The 15,450-nt window shown below is 44.8% G+C and overlaps 1 protein-coding gene across 1 annotated transcript; it reads right to left on the bottom strand.

Moving 5' to 3' along the window:
• Window positions 1-2,866: 2,866 nt before the first annotated feature.
• On the bottom strand, window positions 2,867-10,820 carry luc7l3 (LUC7-like 3 pre-mRNA splicing factor). The gene is made up of 11 exons (XM_056287796.1): window positions 10,624-10,820; window positions 9,894-9,960; window positions 9,741-9,780; window positions 9,498-9,642; window positions 8,534-8,608; window positions 8,014-8,118; window positions 7,107-7,268; window positions 6,645-7,000; window positions 6,027-6,217; window positions 5,122-5,345; window positions 2,867-3,483 (listed from the first exon to the last, which is right to left on the bottom strand). The coding sequence occupies exons 1-10, from the start codon at window positions 10,720-10,722 to the stop codon at window positions 5,155-5,157; spliced, it is 1,431 nt and encodes a 476-aa protein (XP_056143771.1). The 5' UTR covers window positions 10,723-10,820; the 3' UTR covers window positions 2,867-3,483; window positions 5,122-5,154.
• Window positions 10,821-15,450: the final 4,630 nt, after the last annotated feature.

Raw genomic sequence — 15,450 nt, 5'->3', positions numbered from 1 at the left:
GATTTTCGAGATCACCAGTCAACGACAGATAGATGATGAGGCACAGTCAAGAGGTTTTTGGTTTAAGAAAAGATAATGTTTTCTTAAATGACATATCGTTCAGCAGCATTTGAACACAGGGAAGCGTTTGAGATATTTCCAACTTCCTTTCCCAAGCTGTCTCCCTCTGGTGGACGTATTAAATCAAGAGTGCGGCACTCAGTAGCCTATTGTTGCCTCACACAAGCAACCTACCGGGCATTACGTGTATTAACTGTAGCCTATTGAATGCTTATTTATTACTTATCTAATTATAATGAACGATACTCATTTAACTAACCTATAATAAATTCATTGGTATTGCACTCTGTGCGTGCTCCGTCCGTATTCGCCAGCTGTCTGTTATATTGCATTTACTTTTCAAGTTGGTGGGGTTTGGGGGTGGGGGGCCCAAAACGGAGGCGAGGCCTATGGCCCATAAACGTCATGATCCGGCCCTGCCTAACTGCAACAAAGCCAGAATATGGGGCGGACACGTGTCTTCAATAATGTGCTTTATTATATTAAAACCGCACCTACAGGCATACGGAGCTGCGCCGCGCCGCGCCGCACGGAGCTGCGCCGCGCTCTTATAGCACGATACAGTACACCCCGGCCCACGCATATATATCATTGTTGCCCCCTCCCACTTCTGAAACGACTCCGGCGCGCCTGCAACCCACATTCAAATTCAAATTTAAATCATTTACACAGAGCCGCAGTTTAAATGAAGGGGGGTCCATGTTGTTCCCCAATTCTTTCATTGTTTGCAATACAAGCGTCATTTTACACAGATTAAGACTGATCTGAGTGAAATGCCCATTGAAGTGAACTGAACTAATTAATTTCTCCTTGGAAATTGGACTCCTCGTCTCTTTGAGATACCTTTTCTTATACACCTCTTTGCCTGAAATGGTCTTTATTATGTGTAACCCCCTTCCAATTGCCCTTCTAATCTGAGAGGACAGAGTGTTACGCTCAATGATGCCTCCAACTGGACTGAGTAGGCCCACCACTGTGTGTCTAGCTGTGTCCCAGGATATGTGGCAGGAAGATATCTTCTAAAACCCAACAAGGTGCATGTCTTAGACAAACCACCTGACTCATAGAATTCAAACACACAAGAATGAGGTTACTCAACAATAACATGCAACTCCCTGAACAAGATAGGAGAGCTTGCTACAGAGCTTGAAAGGTAATTCTTTTAAGGGAAAACTGAGTTGCTGCCGGAAGTGGTGTTGGTGGGCCAGTAGGGGGCAGTCTTCCATGCAATAAACAATTTATTCGTCAACAAACAATTTATTGACGGATTATTATTATTATTAGTTTATTGCCCTGTGATGGCCTGGCGGCCTGTCCAGGGTGTCTCCCCGCCTTCTGCCCAATGGCTGCTGGGATAGGAGGCTCCAGCATCCCTGCGACCCTGAGAGCAGGATAAGCGGTTTGGATAATGGATGGATATATATATTAATATACATTTCATATTTTGTATTCATATTCGATCTTCCCAATATGTTTGTGTAGTACTGCTTATTGTGACTTGTTTCAAACGGCACTACAGAGGCCTGCCTGACCACGCTTCCCCCGGCACTGCTGCCCCCACAGACGGACCACCACGCCGCTTCTCACTCGTTTTGCCGAGAAGCAGCAAACACGGTGCCCCTCGTGCGTATTTGACTGACGTCACTGGTGCTTGCAGTCATTTGACGCACCACCGTTTGTGCGGCGGTGTGCCGACCTTCACTCAACACCACTTTGACAGGGGTCCCAGACGGCAAAACTGCCGTGGCGCGGACCCGTCCCACATACCATGTGGAATGATGGCACTTGGGCGGTCCGCTCCTGTTTGCCAGATCTGGGCCAGAACCGAGCCAAAGCAATGCCGCATGTGCCACATATTTGCCAAAGGTGGCCCATATCTGTTTTGTGATATTTGAGCCATATTCACCATTTACCACACGGGCCACTTCAGGCTCACATCCAGATCACATGTTGCCCAGAGCACCGCATCTTTGCCAAAAAAGGCCCACGTTTGATTTGCCATATTTGCTGTTATACATGTGGGCCACTTCAGGCTCACATCTGTTCTGTCAGGGCCAGAAGACCATCAGTGCCGCATCATTGCCTGAAGCGGCCCACATCCGGCTGCTGTCTGGGTGAGGCATTTGGTCACAGGTGACGTGATGGTTACAGGTGATTTTCAGCACCTACCAAAACCTTTGCTTCACTGAATTACAGCAAAGTTGTTGGTGCAGCGGTTTGACCCGAGCCAGCAACTCACGTTGCAACTAGCCGGGGCTTTGAAGGCGGTACGCACGTAACGAGCTAGATATACATTTGATTGCTGAATACCATTATAGTCATCTCAAGATGACGCTTTTGAGTCCAGCTAACTAGAAAGAACGAACGAACAGGCTCAAGAGATTCGCTGCTAACCAGAAACCGTAACAAGGACAGCAAGGGCACCTGGGACAACAAAGCACTTGACACTTAGTACATGCACGTGGCCATTGCCCGACTGTCCCCTGCAGGGCAAAGGATTCGCGCAACTTCCCCTGATGACTGAAGCACAAGCCAGGCTTTGCAGTAGTCAACTAGTCCCGGGGGGGGGACGGGACTCCCGAAAGCCTCTTTTCACTTGCTTGTCTGCAGGGAGGTAGCACAGGTATTATGCTGCAGCTGGGTCTGATTGTTGCCAGCAGTCACAGGGGCTTGAACTAAGGATTCTGAACTATGGCTCTAACATGCTGGTGTCAACACCAACTCTCTGAATGTATTGCAACACAAACAAACTGCCCGTCAACTACCACACTGCTCCAACCACACAAAGAAAGACAGTACGCTCCGGTTTGAACTTCTTTTTTTATTCATCAAGACAAGATGGGCATTAAAATCAAAGCAGTAAAACAACACTTCATTTAATCCTCACAGCCTTCTGATCCAAATAAATCAAAATATTTTACAGTACGGGGACTAGAGCAATCCAAGTGAGATTCAGGTGGAGGAAAAGGAGACACCCTAACATCAGAATTGTACATACGGACTTTTCAAAAAAAGAAATAAAAAGTCAAGAAGTAGGACCTGATATAAACCAAAAACAAGCCACAAGTACTGCTTTGAAAAAGTATTCTCACTAAATGCCAAGAACAAGGAGGTGTAGAGATTCTCAGAAATGTCTCTTTTTGCTTTTGGGGCAGAGTGCTAAAAAGACCAACAAATACAGTCAAGATGAACCAACCCCCCCACCCCCCACCCCCATCCATTCAAGAAATCATGAACTATGAACTCAAAACAAGTAAAATAACAATGTATTGTTCCACTTTTACACACTTCTGGTCATCTCTTTTTAAATAAGCCACTACACATTTGTGGTTCACCTTGTTTTTAAGCAGCGAAGCGTCAGGTTCGGGGTAAGGATGGGGTGCACTCTTCTGATTCTTCCTGCTCCAGATTTCCCAGCTTCCCCTATCGGGTAAAGATGTTAACAAAATGCCGTATTAGCCAAGGCCCCCCAACAAGAGCTTGTAGCAACACGTTGCTGCCGGTGTGACAGCGTCATCCACAGGTAGGGTCTAAATACATCCCTCATCTCAGTCACAGAGGAAAGTGAAGAATATCAACGGCCATACTTTGTGTAAACGCTAACTATTCACTAACACAACTGACATTGTGAGTGCCGACTGCTTTTCAGACAGAATATCCTGGCAGTTTGCGGATGTTCTTCAGACTATTTTGAAATGAGTGAAGATGTTGATCGCTTGCCCGCACTTATAGGTAACTTCACTTATGTTCAACTCACTATCTTACACCTACATCTTTTAGCGGCAGCCCTTTTGATATTCCAGCAGCCATGTGAAAATGTCACACATTACAATTAAAATGACATCTAGGGTGGCATGCACAACATTCTACCAGCTGAACAAACCTCGAGTCCATGATCCATAAGGAACACTTTGCACAGCGAGGCCATGACACTGCAACATGTTTTACAATAATAATGATGATGATGGCAATAACTTCAGCTGGTCACAGAGGGATATCAAATGGGCTGACCAGGCAACTCACTGCTCCATCATGGAACTGTGTTCCACACAATCTTACACAATCAAGCTTCTAAAAGATCAAGATCTGGAGAAGCATTTTTTTTTTTTGACAGGCAACAGCATTCAGAAATGGATGTGGGTAGAGAAAGGAGTACCTGGGGTGAGTACCTGCACAGTTTGAGAGTCAGAGAGTATCCATGATTTTTAATTTGCCTTTTTCTCATGTGGTCTCGCTCACAACACCAACGCTGTGTGAGGTATGGAAGTCAGCTGCAATTCATTCGGTAAACCCTACCCTCCAGTTAGTTACGTTAGGCTCCCCCAGTGCTACACACCCCTCCCCCCCAAACACACACTGCATGGCATTATTAGGCATTATTACGGCAACATAAAATGGCTTTTTTTCACACATACCTGAAATGATAGCTTCCTTTGTTACAAGTATGTCTAAAAAGGCTGTGTGTTCATATATGAAGATTTAAAATCCCCCCAATATATATATATATAGACACACTGTAATTTGCCCTGCATGTGGAAAATAAAACAAATCAAAAAAGTCATTTCATATTTCAACTGCCATTTGTTTAAAAACAGTAAAACACAGGCAGGAAAAATAAAACTGATCGGATTAAGTTTGATTTTTTTTTTTTTTTTTGCCATTTTGTCCACAAAGACATATATACAGCTATATGTGTCATAAAACCGATACAAAATGAGGGGTACCTCCGGGTATGTTTGCACAGGACTACACTGGCCTTTCCCTCTTGGCTTTGTGTGATTGTTTTCTACCTTCTTCTCAATCATCGGGCCTAGTCCTTCATCTTCAGTGCATACTTACGATGCACTATTCAAAAACAGGATAAAGATATATGCGTACAGTATATAAGAAAAAATATAGGCATTGAACTGAACGTAAACGGGGAGCTGAAGTAGGGAGACAGGTCAGGTAAGAGGAGGGTAAGGAAGATGGGAGAGGTGGGGGTGTGGCGGGAAGGAAGGAGTGGGAGGAAAGCTGGGTTGGGTGGAGAGCCAGAGGAGGAGAGGAGGAGGGCACACTTACCTGAGCCTGATCTGAGGTCCTATCAGATCAGTTTTAATTGGACTGAGTGTCACCTTCAGAATGGAGGAGCTCTTGCTGGCCATTAAGTAGGGGTGAGGAGGCAGAGCCAGCAGTCTCCATAGGCTCCACTTCTGACGAGGCCTTGGTGGCGGCCGCATCGCTGTTGTCAGAGGGCTTGTCTTTCTTAGAGCTGCTGCTCTTCCTTTCTTCTGTGTCCTTACGGTCTGAAAGAGAAGGTGACACAACATCAAAAATTCATGTTTGCTCACCAAGATCACTGGGTTTTTGTTGAATTAGGAATTCTTCAGTAGCTGCCATAGCCGTTTCTGCTCTCCTGCTAACTAAAAATTCTGAGGTAAAAATGCATTTTACCGTCATTGTATTTATTGAACACAATGAAATCATCCAACCAGGAGAGGGTGCACATCAATAATGTGTCTCAGTAATTCGCAAAAGGCTTTGTCAGGGCATTTTGCAAAGAAACAAGAGATCTTAAAAACACCAATCAACTCAAGAACTGATCTAGACCATCCTTAACAAACATATTCCATAACAGTAAACCTGAAATATGCAGAGCTCCTGAGTAAATCCTGTGGCATTACTGATTTAATACAAGAGTGGAGATCACCGATATTGTTTTTAATTTACACTGTTTTTCCATTATCTACCTTAAATTTTTCAATACTGGTTCAGACCCCAAATCCCCTAAGCATAAAGCAATTTCTTCTACCTTCACAGCCTCTCTATCATTTTTTGTTTTGTTTTGGCCCTTTGATGACTTTCCTCTACATGTGAATGAGTGTGTGAGCCCCTTTGCAGGTCTGAGTTGGTTTGCGCCGATAAAAGGGGGGGGGGCCTGTGGTGTAAATACAAATCCCAATCATAAAGTAACTAGATATCCTCACCTTTGTCTCTGGAGGACCGCTCTCTGTCCTTATCCTTGTCTCTATCTTTGTCCCTGTCTTTATCTCTGCTGCGGCTGCGTTGGCGGTGGGACTTGCGCTCAGAGCTTCGTGACCTCCTCCTCTCACGACTGCGGGAGCGACGCTTTCTGTCCGACCGCTCACGGCTGCGTCTCCTCTCCCTGTCCCTGCTCCTAGAGAAAAGAACAAGAGAATACAGTTGACTTCATTGAAGTACTTTTTCTGTCCACTTTTAAGTATTCTAATTGCAATTCTTTTTAAAAATCAAAGAAAAAAATTCTTGGCCCCTCAATTTCTCGAACACTACTTTTTAGCTACCAGATGATATGATAAAATAATGGAACAAACTTTCAAGCTCTGAATTATGTTTTATGGCAATTTATTTATTTGGGGCAGGTCATCAGAAAAATGGCCAGCAGCAGCAGGGCAACAGAACCCACTAAATCCGACTAAGAAATGCTTGCAATCCCAAGCTTTTGGTGAATCTGCTCTGCTTTTCCCATATTCAAACAATTACAGTGTAAAGAGGACTTATGTGAAAAAACAAAAATGAATTAAGATTATACTTTAAATATTTTGAATAAAAGCAGATGACATTACCTGCTGCGCTTGCGTTCCCTGTCCCTATCCCTGCTCCTTGACCTCCGGCGATCCCGGGATCGGCTTCTCTTTCTGTCCGATGTGCGGCTAGAGTGGCGGCTATTAGAATGGCTTCGCCGCGCTCTCCTCTCTCTTTCCCGATCCCGGTCTCTGTCTCTGTCTCGATCTCTGTCTCGCTCCCTCTCACGCTCCCGCTCTCTTTCTTTTTCACGTTCTTTCTCTCGCTCTTTCTCCTTCTCCTCCTCCTCCCTGCGTTTCTTCTCCCTTTCCTCCCTCTCGCGCTCCCTGTCTTCTCTGTCCTTCCTGACCGCAGGGTTTTCTCCAAGGGGGTCCTCTGAGCGACGGCGTAGTTTTTCCTGACATAAAAAAAGATCACATAGATCATTGACCCGTCCCACCCAATAGTTGCCTACTCAACTCAATTTCCCACATGGGACCAAGACACCACTCAGGCAACGTTACCTTGAGCTCTTCCACAGTAGATTTGATCTTGGCATAGCCCATGTGCTGCTTGCCCATCAGATGGTCATCTACCCGGGACTGGGCGTCGCCCACAATGAGGAAGGCCCCACATACCTCGCACACCTCCATCTGCTTCTCCTGGGCTGCAAAACTCTCAATGGTCTGGGAAGATCAGCACATTCAAACACAATATTAGGGTATAACAAAAACAATCAAGCAGTATGAAACATAAAAATGATTTTTGTTGCTCATACAACAGTGGAACAAATGCACAAACACTTAAAAAGAGAATAAATCTTTGCATATTATGCAATTTAAAAGGCAATTTCCCATTCAAGTTAATCTGTTTTGTTTTTTAAAATCTATTAAATCATACTTTTGATTAGAACCAAGGGAAATCCATCAGACAACTGAATGACGAGTGCTTGACACTGTCTGATCTCTGATATCAGTACATCTGAGACATGAATCACTAAATGAATAACAGCAATAGCACTAGCATAATATCGTTCGTAAATCTCAATTGAAAAATTAACTTAAAGTGGCAATCAGGAAGATTCCAGTTGTGTTGTTTCTTACAGGCTGAATCATCATTGTGTTGCCTCGTTCAGCAAAAGACAGTAACTTGACAGGCATTTATTTAGGTGGGAATCTTCAAGATTGCCACTTTATATCAACTTCAAATCAATCAAGATAGGCTCAAAAGGGTAAAATCAACATCCTTTTTGTGTTGGTTTATGTATTTATTAAAAAGACTGCACAATCAGTTTTCATCAGGAGCTTAGACTACATTCAGAGCAAAGAATCATCTAGGTATTACACAAAAAAATCTAACGCTTAACTGAGCAGCATCTATTACCTTTCCCAACAACTGTAGGTCCTCTCTTAAGATAGCTAACTCACTTACTGAGGGGGTGGAGCTGAGTAGCTCCCTCTCCTCCTTCAGCTGCTCCACCAGCTTCATCATTCCCTGGGCTTCCTCCACACGCCCCTCTGATCCAAGCTCCTCAATCTGTGCCAAATACAGAGACAGAAAACACTTGAGACCAAAAACTACACAATTTGATAACACCAGCAATTACAGAAGAGGTGTTGTAACAGTGTAATACGATGTTCAAAGACAGCAGCGCCCAATCTAGAGCCAATCCTATGTAAAAGTTCGTTTTAACTAAACAATATACCATCTGATATTCTGAATTCACACACCATCAACGAGAGAACTAATAAACATAAGGTTTTTTTTAACTATTATTAAAAATACTGCATGGATTTAGTTAATAAGAGTAGCTTCAGCTGTGGTAAAACAAAGACTTGTATAACAACAGTATCATAGTCTACCGTCAGTCAAACTTACATAAACATGCACATTCAATCATTTGAATAACTTTAGTAATTATGAGGGGGAATATATACTAAAATAAACAAACCTGTACAACTAGGTCCTCAATTTTCTCAGTCAGAACTTGGATCTTCTCTTCATTCTTCCCTGATGGACCAGGCCCCTGCAGAAACAACAATCAATACATGAATACCTGAATTGTAGCACAGAGACTGACAACTCTGAATCATCTTCTTCTGACACAATGTTTAGGATGTATAGGGAATACTCCTAAAGCAAATTACACCCAGACTATTATTTTTTAAATTTTGAGATACTTTATTGAGCCCCGTAGGGAAATTACTCTCTGTTTAACCCATCCTAGCTGTGTAGCTAGGAGCAGTGGGCAGCCGCCGTGCAACACCCGGGTACCAACTACTCCAGTTCGTCTTGCCATGCCTCGGCCAGTTGCAGTTAGGTTTGCCCGATCCAGGGATGGGCAACATGATCCAGAAATGGCCGGTTTGGGTGGAGGTCTTTGTTCCAACCAAGCAACCAACCTGATTCTATTAGTCAACCAATAGTCTCAGGGGCACAATCGGGGGGGGGGGGGGGTGCAGAGGGTGTAATGCACATAGGCGACGCATCAGCGGGAGTGCCAAAAGTACAGTGTACAGTAAACAATATCTGGTTATAGGCCTATTTGTTTTTTAAAAGTTTAATATTTATAAATATTCTCACTTAAATTAGAATTTTGGATTAGAATATATAGTTACACGTTATATTTTTTCATTACAATTTTTTTTGCGTACGGTCTTTTGGCGCCCCCGCTGATGCGGCGCCTGTGTGCATTGCAACCTCTGCACCCCCGTTGCGCCCTGAAGTCTTTGCTAAGGACTTTGATTGACTCAGGTGCGTAACTGCTTAGTTGGAACAAAGACCTACACTCTCACCAGTCCTTTCTGGATCATGTTGCCCATCCTTGTATAGTTTCCAAAAAATATGACAAGGACAGAATTACAATGAATCCCCACCTTGCTATGAATAGTGAATACAAGACACACTTAACTGACCCCTGCGTTCTGCTGAGCCTGGGAGAGTGCCAGACGGGCATGGCCCCTGCGAATCCTCCTCTCCACCTCTGCCAGGAGGGACTGTAGGTAACGAAGGAAGTCCCGCTCATAGCCCTCTTTCATAAACCGAGAGCTCTTCTCATACCTGGGCAGGGTAGAGTAGAAAAAGGTCATTGAATGATAACAGGAATGGAAACACACACACACACACACACGGTTTTAACATCCACAAAGAGAACTTACATTTTCCTAAGATTTTCATCGTGAATTTTCTCGCAAGGGCCTAGAAAAAGAAAAACAATTTACACCACTATCCAAGCATGATGTATGAATGCACTCACTGCTAATGTATCTGCAGCAAGTGTTCAACAGCTGTACACCAAGGTTCATACTAACCCAAGTCAGATCGTGTGTTTGTGAATAGCTCCGCTGGGCAGAAACCACACAGATAATAGCGGCACACCTAGTTAGGGAGAGACCAGAATCTTAGCACATGGTCGTGCCAACTGTTCATTCATAGGGTCTAGATAAACGATCTCAGAGGACTTATTACCCAAACAAATGTTCAAAGTGCATTTTGTTTCAAACTGTTCACCAATCAATCTTAATTTTGTTCAGCAGTAGCCCGCCGTCAGATTTACCGGAAAGTGATTAAAAAGAAAAGAAGAAAAGATGGAGAACGTTGGAAACCGTAAAAACAAGATCAATGCAGCGTGTTTGTGCTTTTAAGGCGTTATGCGCTAAACTGTGTGTTTCAGATGACGTCTAAACAGCAAGCGCCGCTGAAACGCAGCAAGCCGCCGCTGCAACGCAGCAAGCCGCCGCTGAAACGCAGCAACCGCCGCGGGCGGGCGGGCTTCCGGCTGCGGGCAATCCGAGACGAGCAGCGCGGACTCTGGCGTCGCGGCCCGAGTTAGCAATGCGGCTCGCACACATCAGCGCGATTCTCGGAAGCAGCTCACAATTTCCCTTTTTAGGCGGCATCGAGAAAACAGCCATTCCACCCATCGTCTAATGAGCGCGACGTTACATCAACATGACGTCTTTTCTAACAGAAGCGCTTGAAACGTCGTGTTTGCGTTAGCTTAGCAAAAGTAGCCTAGCTAGACGGCTAAAGCTAACGTACCGTTTCGTGGTCCCATCGTACGTTGCATCGTTTTTCGTCGGGGGCCAAGTTTCTGTCCCGACCCATCAACTCATCGAGTAACTGCGCTGCGGAAAGCATTTTCAATCGACAGCTCTGACCGACGGTACCCGGACCCCTCCCGTGTAACTCGTTCACAACATCGACTGCGCGCAAAAGTGGCTCCAAACAAAATGGCAGCTCCCGAATGCGCTCACAACATGCAACAAGGCAGGCTTTATCGACCAGTTGTCAAGACAACAGGGGTAAGGAACAAGACTTCCGGTAACCTTTCACAGTAAACACATCTGTTTATCATTAACGCGCAACAAACCCATATAAAGACCCAAACGTATGTGACTTTAGTTGATATTTGGATATCAGTATGTTGAATTTCAAGCAGAGTTTGTCAAGAATGAAAAGATGTCACAGCTGTGTGTGAATAATGAGCTGTGGCATGGCCACATACTGTCCATGGAACCGCCACGCGGTCCTCAGAAGGTGGTGGTGGAAAATGTCCCGAGGTCCTCAAGACGTCTTTCCTACAATGTTACAATACTCTATAAAAACAAGTGAATGCATGAGTTTTAGTCGAGTCTAAATCTCAGTAAACACATGCCTCATAATACTAAAATAATTTTAATTTAATAATATATTGAGTTTATTATTATTATTTTACTTATGGATGACATTGATTTCTTTAAATGGCAGTCCATGCCCGGTCGCCCTAGAGAAGGAGAAAGAAATACAATCACTGACCATGCTAGAAAGAACAAAAGAATTGTGATCATATCTGAATATCTGTGAGTGTAGGTCCTCCCATTGTGTAATTTGCTTACTTCAAGATCCAAAGGTTTGTTTGTCACATACTTCATGTACAAGTACAATAAGCAGTGAAATGGTTCTTGGCAACTCAGAAACGGTGCAACAAGAGAAATGAACAACAAATGAGAATAAAGTAAAAATACAATACAATTAAAAGCATACAGAAGGTATAACCCGGTAAATACACATGTACAACGTGCAGTTGCTGTACACAGTACAAGTACAAGTAAGAACAAGTACACATGTGTAAACAGACTGAATGAGTAAAGCGTAAAGTGTCTGTGGAAAGTGGTAAACCTGGTGGTAGTATTACAAATGTATTGTTATGTTGTAGTATTTAGTGTCCTTATGGCCTATTCCTTCTCCTGGATCGCCACCTTGCCGTGGTGGAGAAGCTTGCGTGTACCAATGATCCCGAGAGTTGTGCCGTCCGGAGCTTGGCTCCTGCTAGGGTCTCGTGTGTGTGTGTGTGTGTGTGTGTGTGTGTGTGTGTGTGTGTGTGTGTGTGTGTGTGTGTGTGTGTGTGTGAATTAATTAACTGTAAAGCGCTTTGACTGGCTGTTGCAGCTAGAGAGGCGCTATAAAAAATGCAACTTGATTGATCCAAGGCGGATAGGTCGGGGGGGGGGGGGGTCCCAGATGAAGCGCGATCCAACAAAGACCAAAGACCCCAATGGCGGAAGTGGTGAAAGATGTCTCCAGGTCACAACGGCAGTGAAGGCGGATGAGGGCTGCAGCAGAGGGTGGTCCCCGATCATCTTGGTTCTCCATGCCACGGGACTCTGCCCAGGACTGTGTGGTGGCTGCAGGTGCATCAGCCACTCCACGTAAAAAGCTGTCACGTGCAGGCATCCTCCCATTATGCGACTCCAGTATCGGCCTCTACGCCCACCTGAGGACCCAGAAGGAGGACAGTCATACTCGACCCCGAGTGACCGCCGAGGATGATGATGATATGGCCTAGGGGAAGAAACTCCTTCTGAGTCTCCCACTGTTGGCCTTGTGGCTACGGAGACGTCTGCCTGACTGCAGCGGCTGAAACGCACCGTTATCGGGGCGATGGGGATCCATAATAATCCTTTTAGCCCTGGTCCTGCACCGCCTGTAGGGGGCGAGTGTAAACAGGAGACCGATTTGAGCAGTGGTATAATTGCTACTGAATCTTTGAGAACCATGTGCTCCTGTAGCTAGGCAAACGAGGCTTCATTTCAAGATTCAGAATAAACAACTCGTCTTATTGATATACTATAGTTTCGTACCGTTTGTGTCATGTTGCTGTGCAGTACACCCCACATAGACAGCTTTATTTTGAAGGTAAACTCTCAAGTACTTCTGGTATTGGGCTGTGTTTCTCTAGCTAACTTGACAGAACTTGTCACATGGCGCTCATATAAACCGGAAGCAGAATGTGTTCGCTGTGGCGATAAGGCTGTGATACTGGATCATGAGCGCCCCTGGCAGCTGGCGGTGTAAATTTAGCCACGTCTATTTAAAAAAAAGAGAAAAAAAGTGGTGAATGTACAGCTTCCCGAACCTAAGTTTACAGTTTAAAACAATGGTTTGCATGGTCATTTAATGTAATTATTTGTAGATTTGACAAATTTAGAATAATAGCCAGCAGACTTCCTTTTAGAGACACAGAAGCCATGAATTCATTTGATCAATTCAATTCAAGCCATCAATTCATTCAGTGGATCATTCGATTTGGAACATAGTGGGCTGGAGCATAGGCAGGGAGACATCCTGTGCATGTTTCCTGTAAATCATGGGGTCCACACACGATCTCACTCTCATTCACACTTTTGGGTAATTGAAAGGTTTCCAGCTCACAAAAATGCTTGCCTTTGGACTTGGAGGAAACCCCAACAAAAACAGGCAGGAGATTCAAACTCCAAACAGAAGGATAGGGATCACACCCGGGATGCTCTTGCTGTGAGATACATTAAAAACCCTCTTCCTAAATGCAACAGGCAGAAACAGATAATGGTTCTTCACCATAATACCCAACAACAGCTGGGCCTTGAAAGTGAGCCCGGAGGTTACAACGAACCTCTTATTCACCATCTTTAAAGTGGCTGAGGCTAAGTTGAGAAAGCTCACATGGTTTGCTTGCGTCTAGCTGACAGCTGAGCCTTGTGTAGCACTCCCATCTTGTGCAGAACCTCTGGAAATACGAGCAAATCTTCTTCTTTTAGGATTATTGGCGGTTGGCAAACAAAGATTTGGTGCACTACCGCCACCAACTGGAACGGAGAGTGGATCAAAATGTCAATTTACCTAAAAAAAACAAACTCGTTTTCTCAATTAAACTAGTTATTTCACAGGCTTCTGAGAGGGACTAAACGCCTCTATCAGCAGCTGCTGCACACCTTCTCCAGACATTTCTACAATACCCAGAAATGTCCTTGCTGCAACTACAATTATGTCAATTCTCACAGACTTCCTTTCGACTCCAGCAGTACAGTTAATTACCATTTCCAAAAAGGCCAAAAAACTTCAGATGGTCCTTACAAAGCAAAACTCAGCATGCTTCCTGACTGACTTGTCCTCATTAGCTTTTTGGCTCACATAATTTTCATTGTTTCTCTCCATTCTCTTAGTGGCTTCAGCATATGACAAGCCCTTTCCTGCTCATCTTATTCACTTTCTCCTGTTCAATTCTTTTTGGATATTTTTCTGACCCCATATCATGATTTCCCTTGCAGTGCAGGCACGTTGCTTGCACCTTCTCCACTTTACAATTTTCCACATTGCAGTGGTCAAAATATTGCAGTGGATTTGGGGGGCAGCCTGGGAATCGCCACAGCCAGGACGCGAGCCAGTATTTCCTGCACCGCAAGCGACAACGTTAACCAGTCGACTAAAGGGTCCGACCCGTTAATCAAGGACCAACGTGTCTACTTATCCATGCACGTTACAATATTGTAGTGAACTCGGATCTCCCGCACCGCGGGCGACAACGTTAACCAGTCGACTACAGGCTCCGACCCATTAGCCAAGGGCTACAGGGTCCGACCCATTAGCCAAGGGCTAACGTGTCTACTTATTTGTTTACGTTACACTACCCCCCCCCCCTTTCGGGAAACGCTTCCGCTGGCCTCACGGTCCTTTCACGAGCTCACCATCCCACTTCTGACATGGCATCTGCGAGCGGCCCTGCCACGCAACAAATCTGACGCTGCGTTTGATTATAACTCGGAGGTCGGAAATTCCTAGTTCCCACTAGGAAAACTCAAACTGCACGTGGGCTCGGAGTTCCTAGTCGCGAACTCGGGTTGCTTTTCTCAACCCCCAGTTCACGACACGGAATTATATGACGTCACATCAACATGGCTGCCCCCCCAGTGTCAATAATATTAATCTTTATCAATCTTTACAAGATTGTATGCTTTTAAAAACACATTTAAGTTTGATTTTCAGCATGGTATGCTTTTAGATCAACAAAGATACCATGTACAATAGTTGGTTAAACATACTGTAGCGTGCACGGATAAGTAGACCCTTTAGCCCTAGGCTAACGGGTCGGACCCTTCAGCCCTTGGCTAACGGGTCGGACCCTTTAGCCAACGGGTCGGACCCTTTAGCCAACGGGTCGGACCCTTCAGCCCTTGGCTAACGGGTCGGACCCTTTAGCCAACGGGTCGGACCCTTCAGCCCTTGGCTAACGGGTCGAACCCTTTAGCTAACGGGTCGGACCCTTCAGCCCTTGGCTAACGGGTCGGACCCTTTAGTCGAGCGGTTAACGTAGCCGCTCGTGGTGTGGGAGCCACGGGTTGGCGTCCCAAGCTGCCCCCACCCCCTGAATTCGCTACAATATAAAACTGAATATCAGTTGTTATTAGCGGTTTTAAAAGGTTAATCTATCGCCAATCACAAGGTCGCTAACTTGAAAATGCTCGTTGGCAACGAGAAGAAAACTCTGAACCATGATGATATTAAAAATTATTTGATTCCAGCCTATTGTTGACGAAAATATGACAACGTTGCTAGCGAGCGGTCATTGAA

This window comes from Lampris incognitus, chromosome 10 (genome assembly GCF_029633865.1).
Source record: "Lampris incognitus isolate fLamInc1 chromosome 10, fLamInc1.hap2, whole genome shotgun sequence".
In the NCBI taxonomy this organism is placed as follows: Eukaryota; Metazoa; Chordata; class Actinopteri; order Lampriformes; family Lampridae; genus Lampris; species Lampris incognitus.
This window is presented reverse-complemented; position numbering and strand designations above follow the sequence as displayed.

Excerpts from the sequence above, each read along its gene's own strand:
- luc7l3 (XM_056287796.1), bottom strand. The coding sequence starts at position 10,722 with ATGCTTTCCGCAGCGCAGTTACTCGATGAGTTGATGGGTCGGGACAGA. Across the intron at positions 9,643-9,740 it reads GATGAAAATCTTAGGAAAAT|GTATGAGAAGAGCTCTCGGT; the intron begins GTAAGTTCTCTT and ends TACCCTGCCCAG. Across the intron at positions 7,001-7,106 it reads CTACTGTGGAAGAGCTCAAG|GAAAAACTACGCCGTCGCTC; the intron begins GTAACGTTGCCT and ends TTTTTATGTCAG.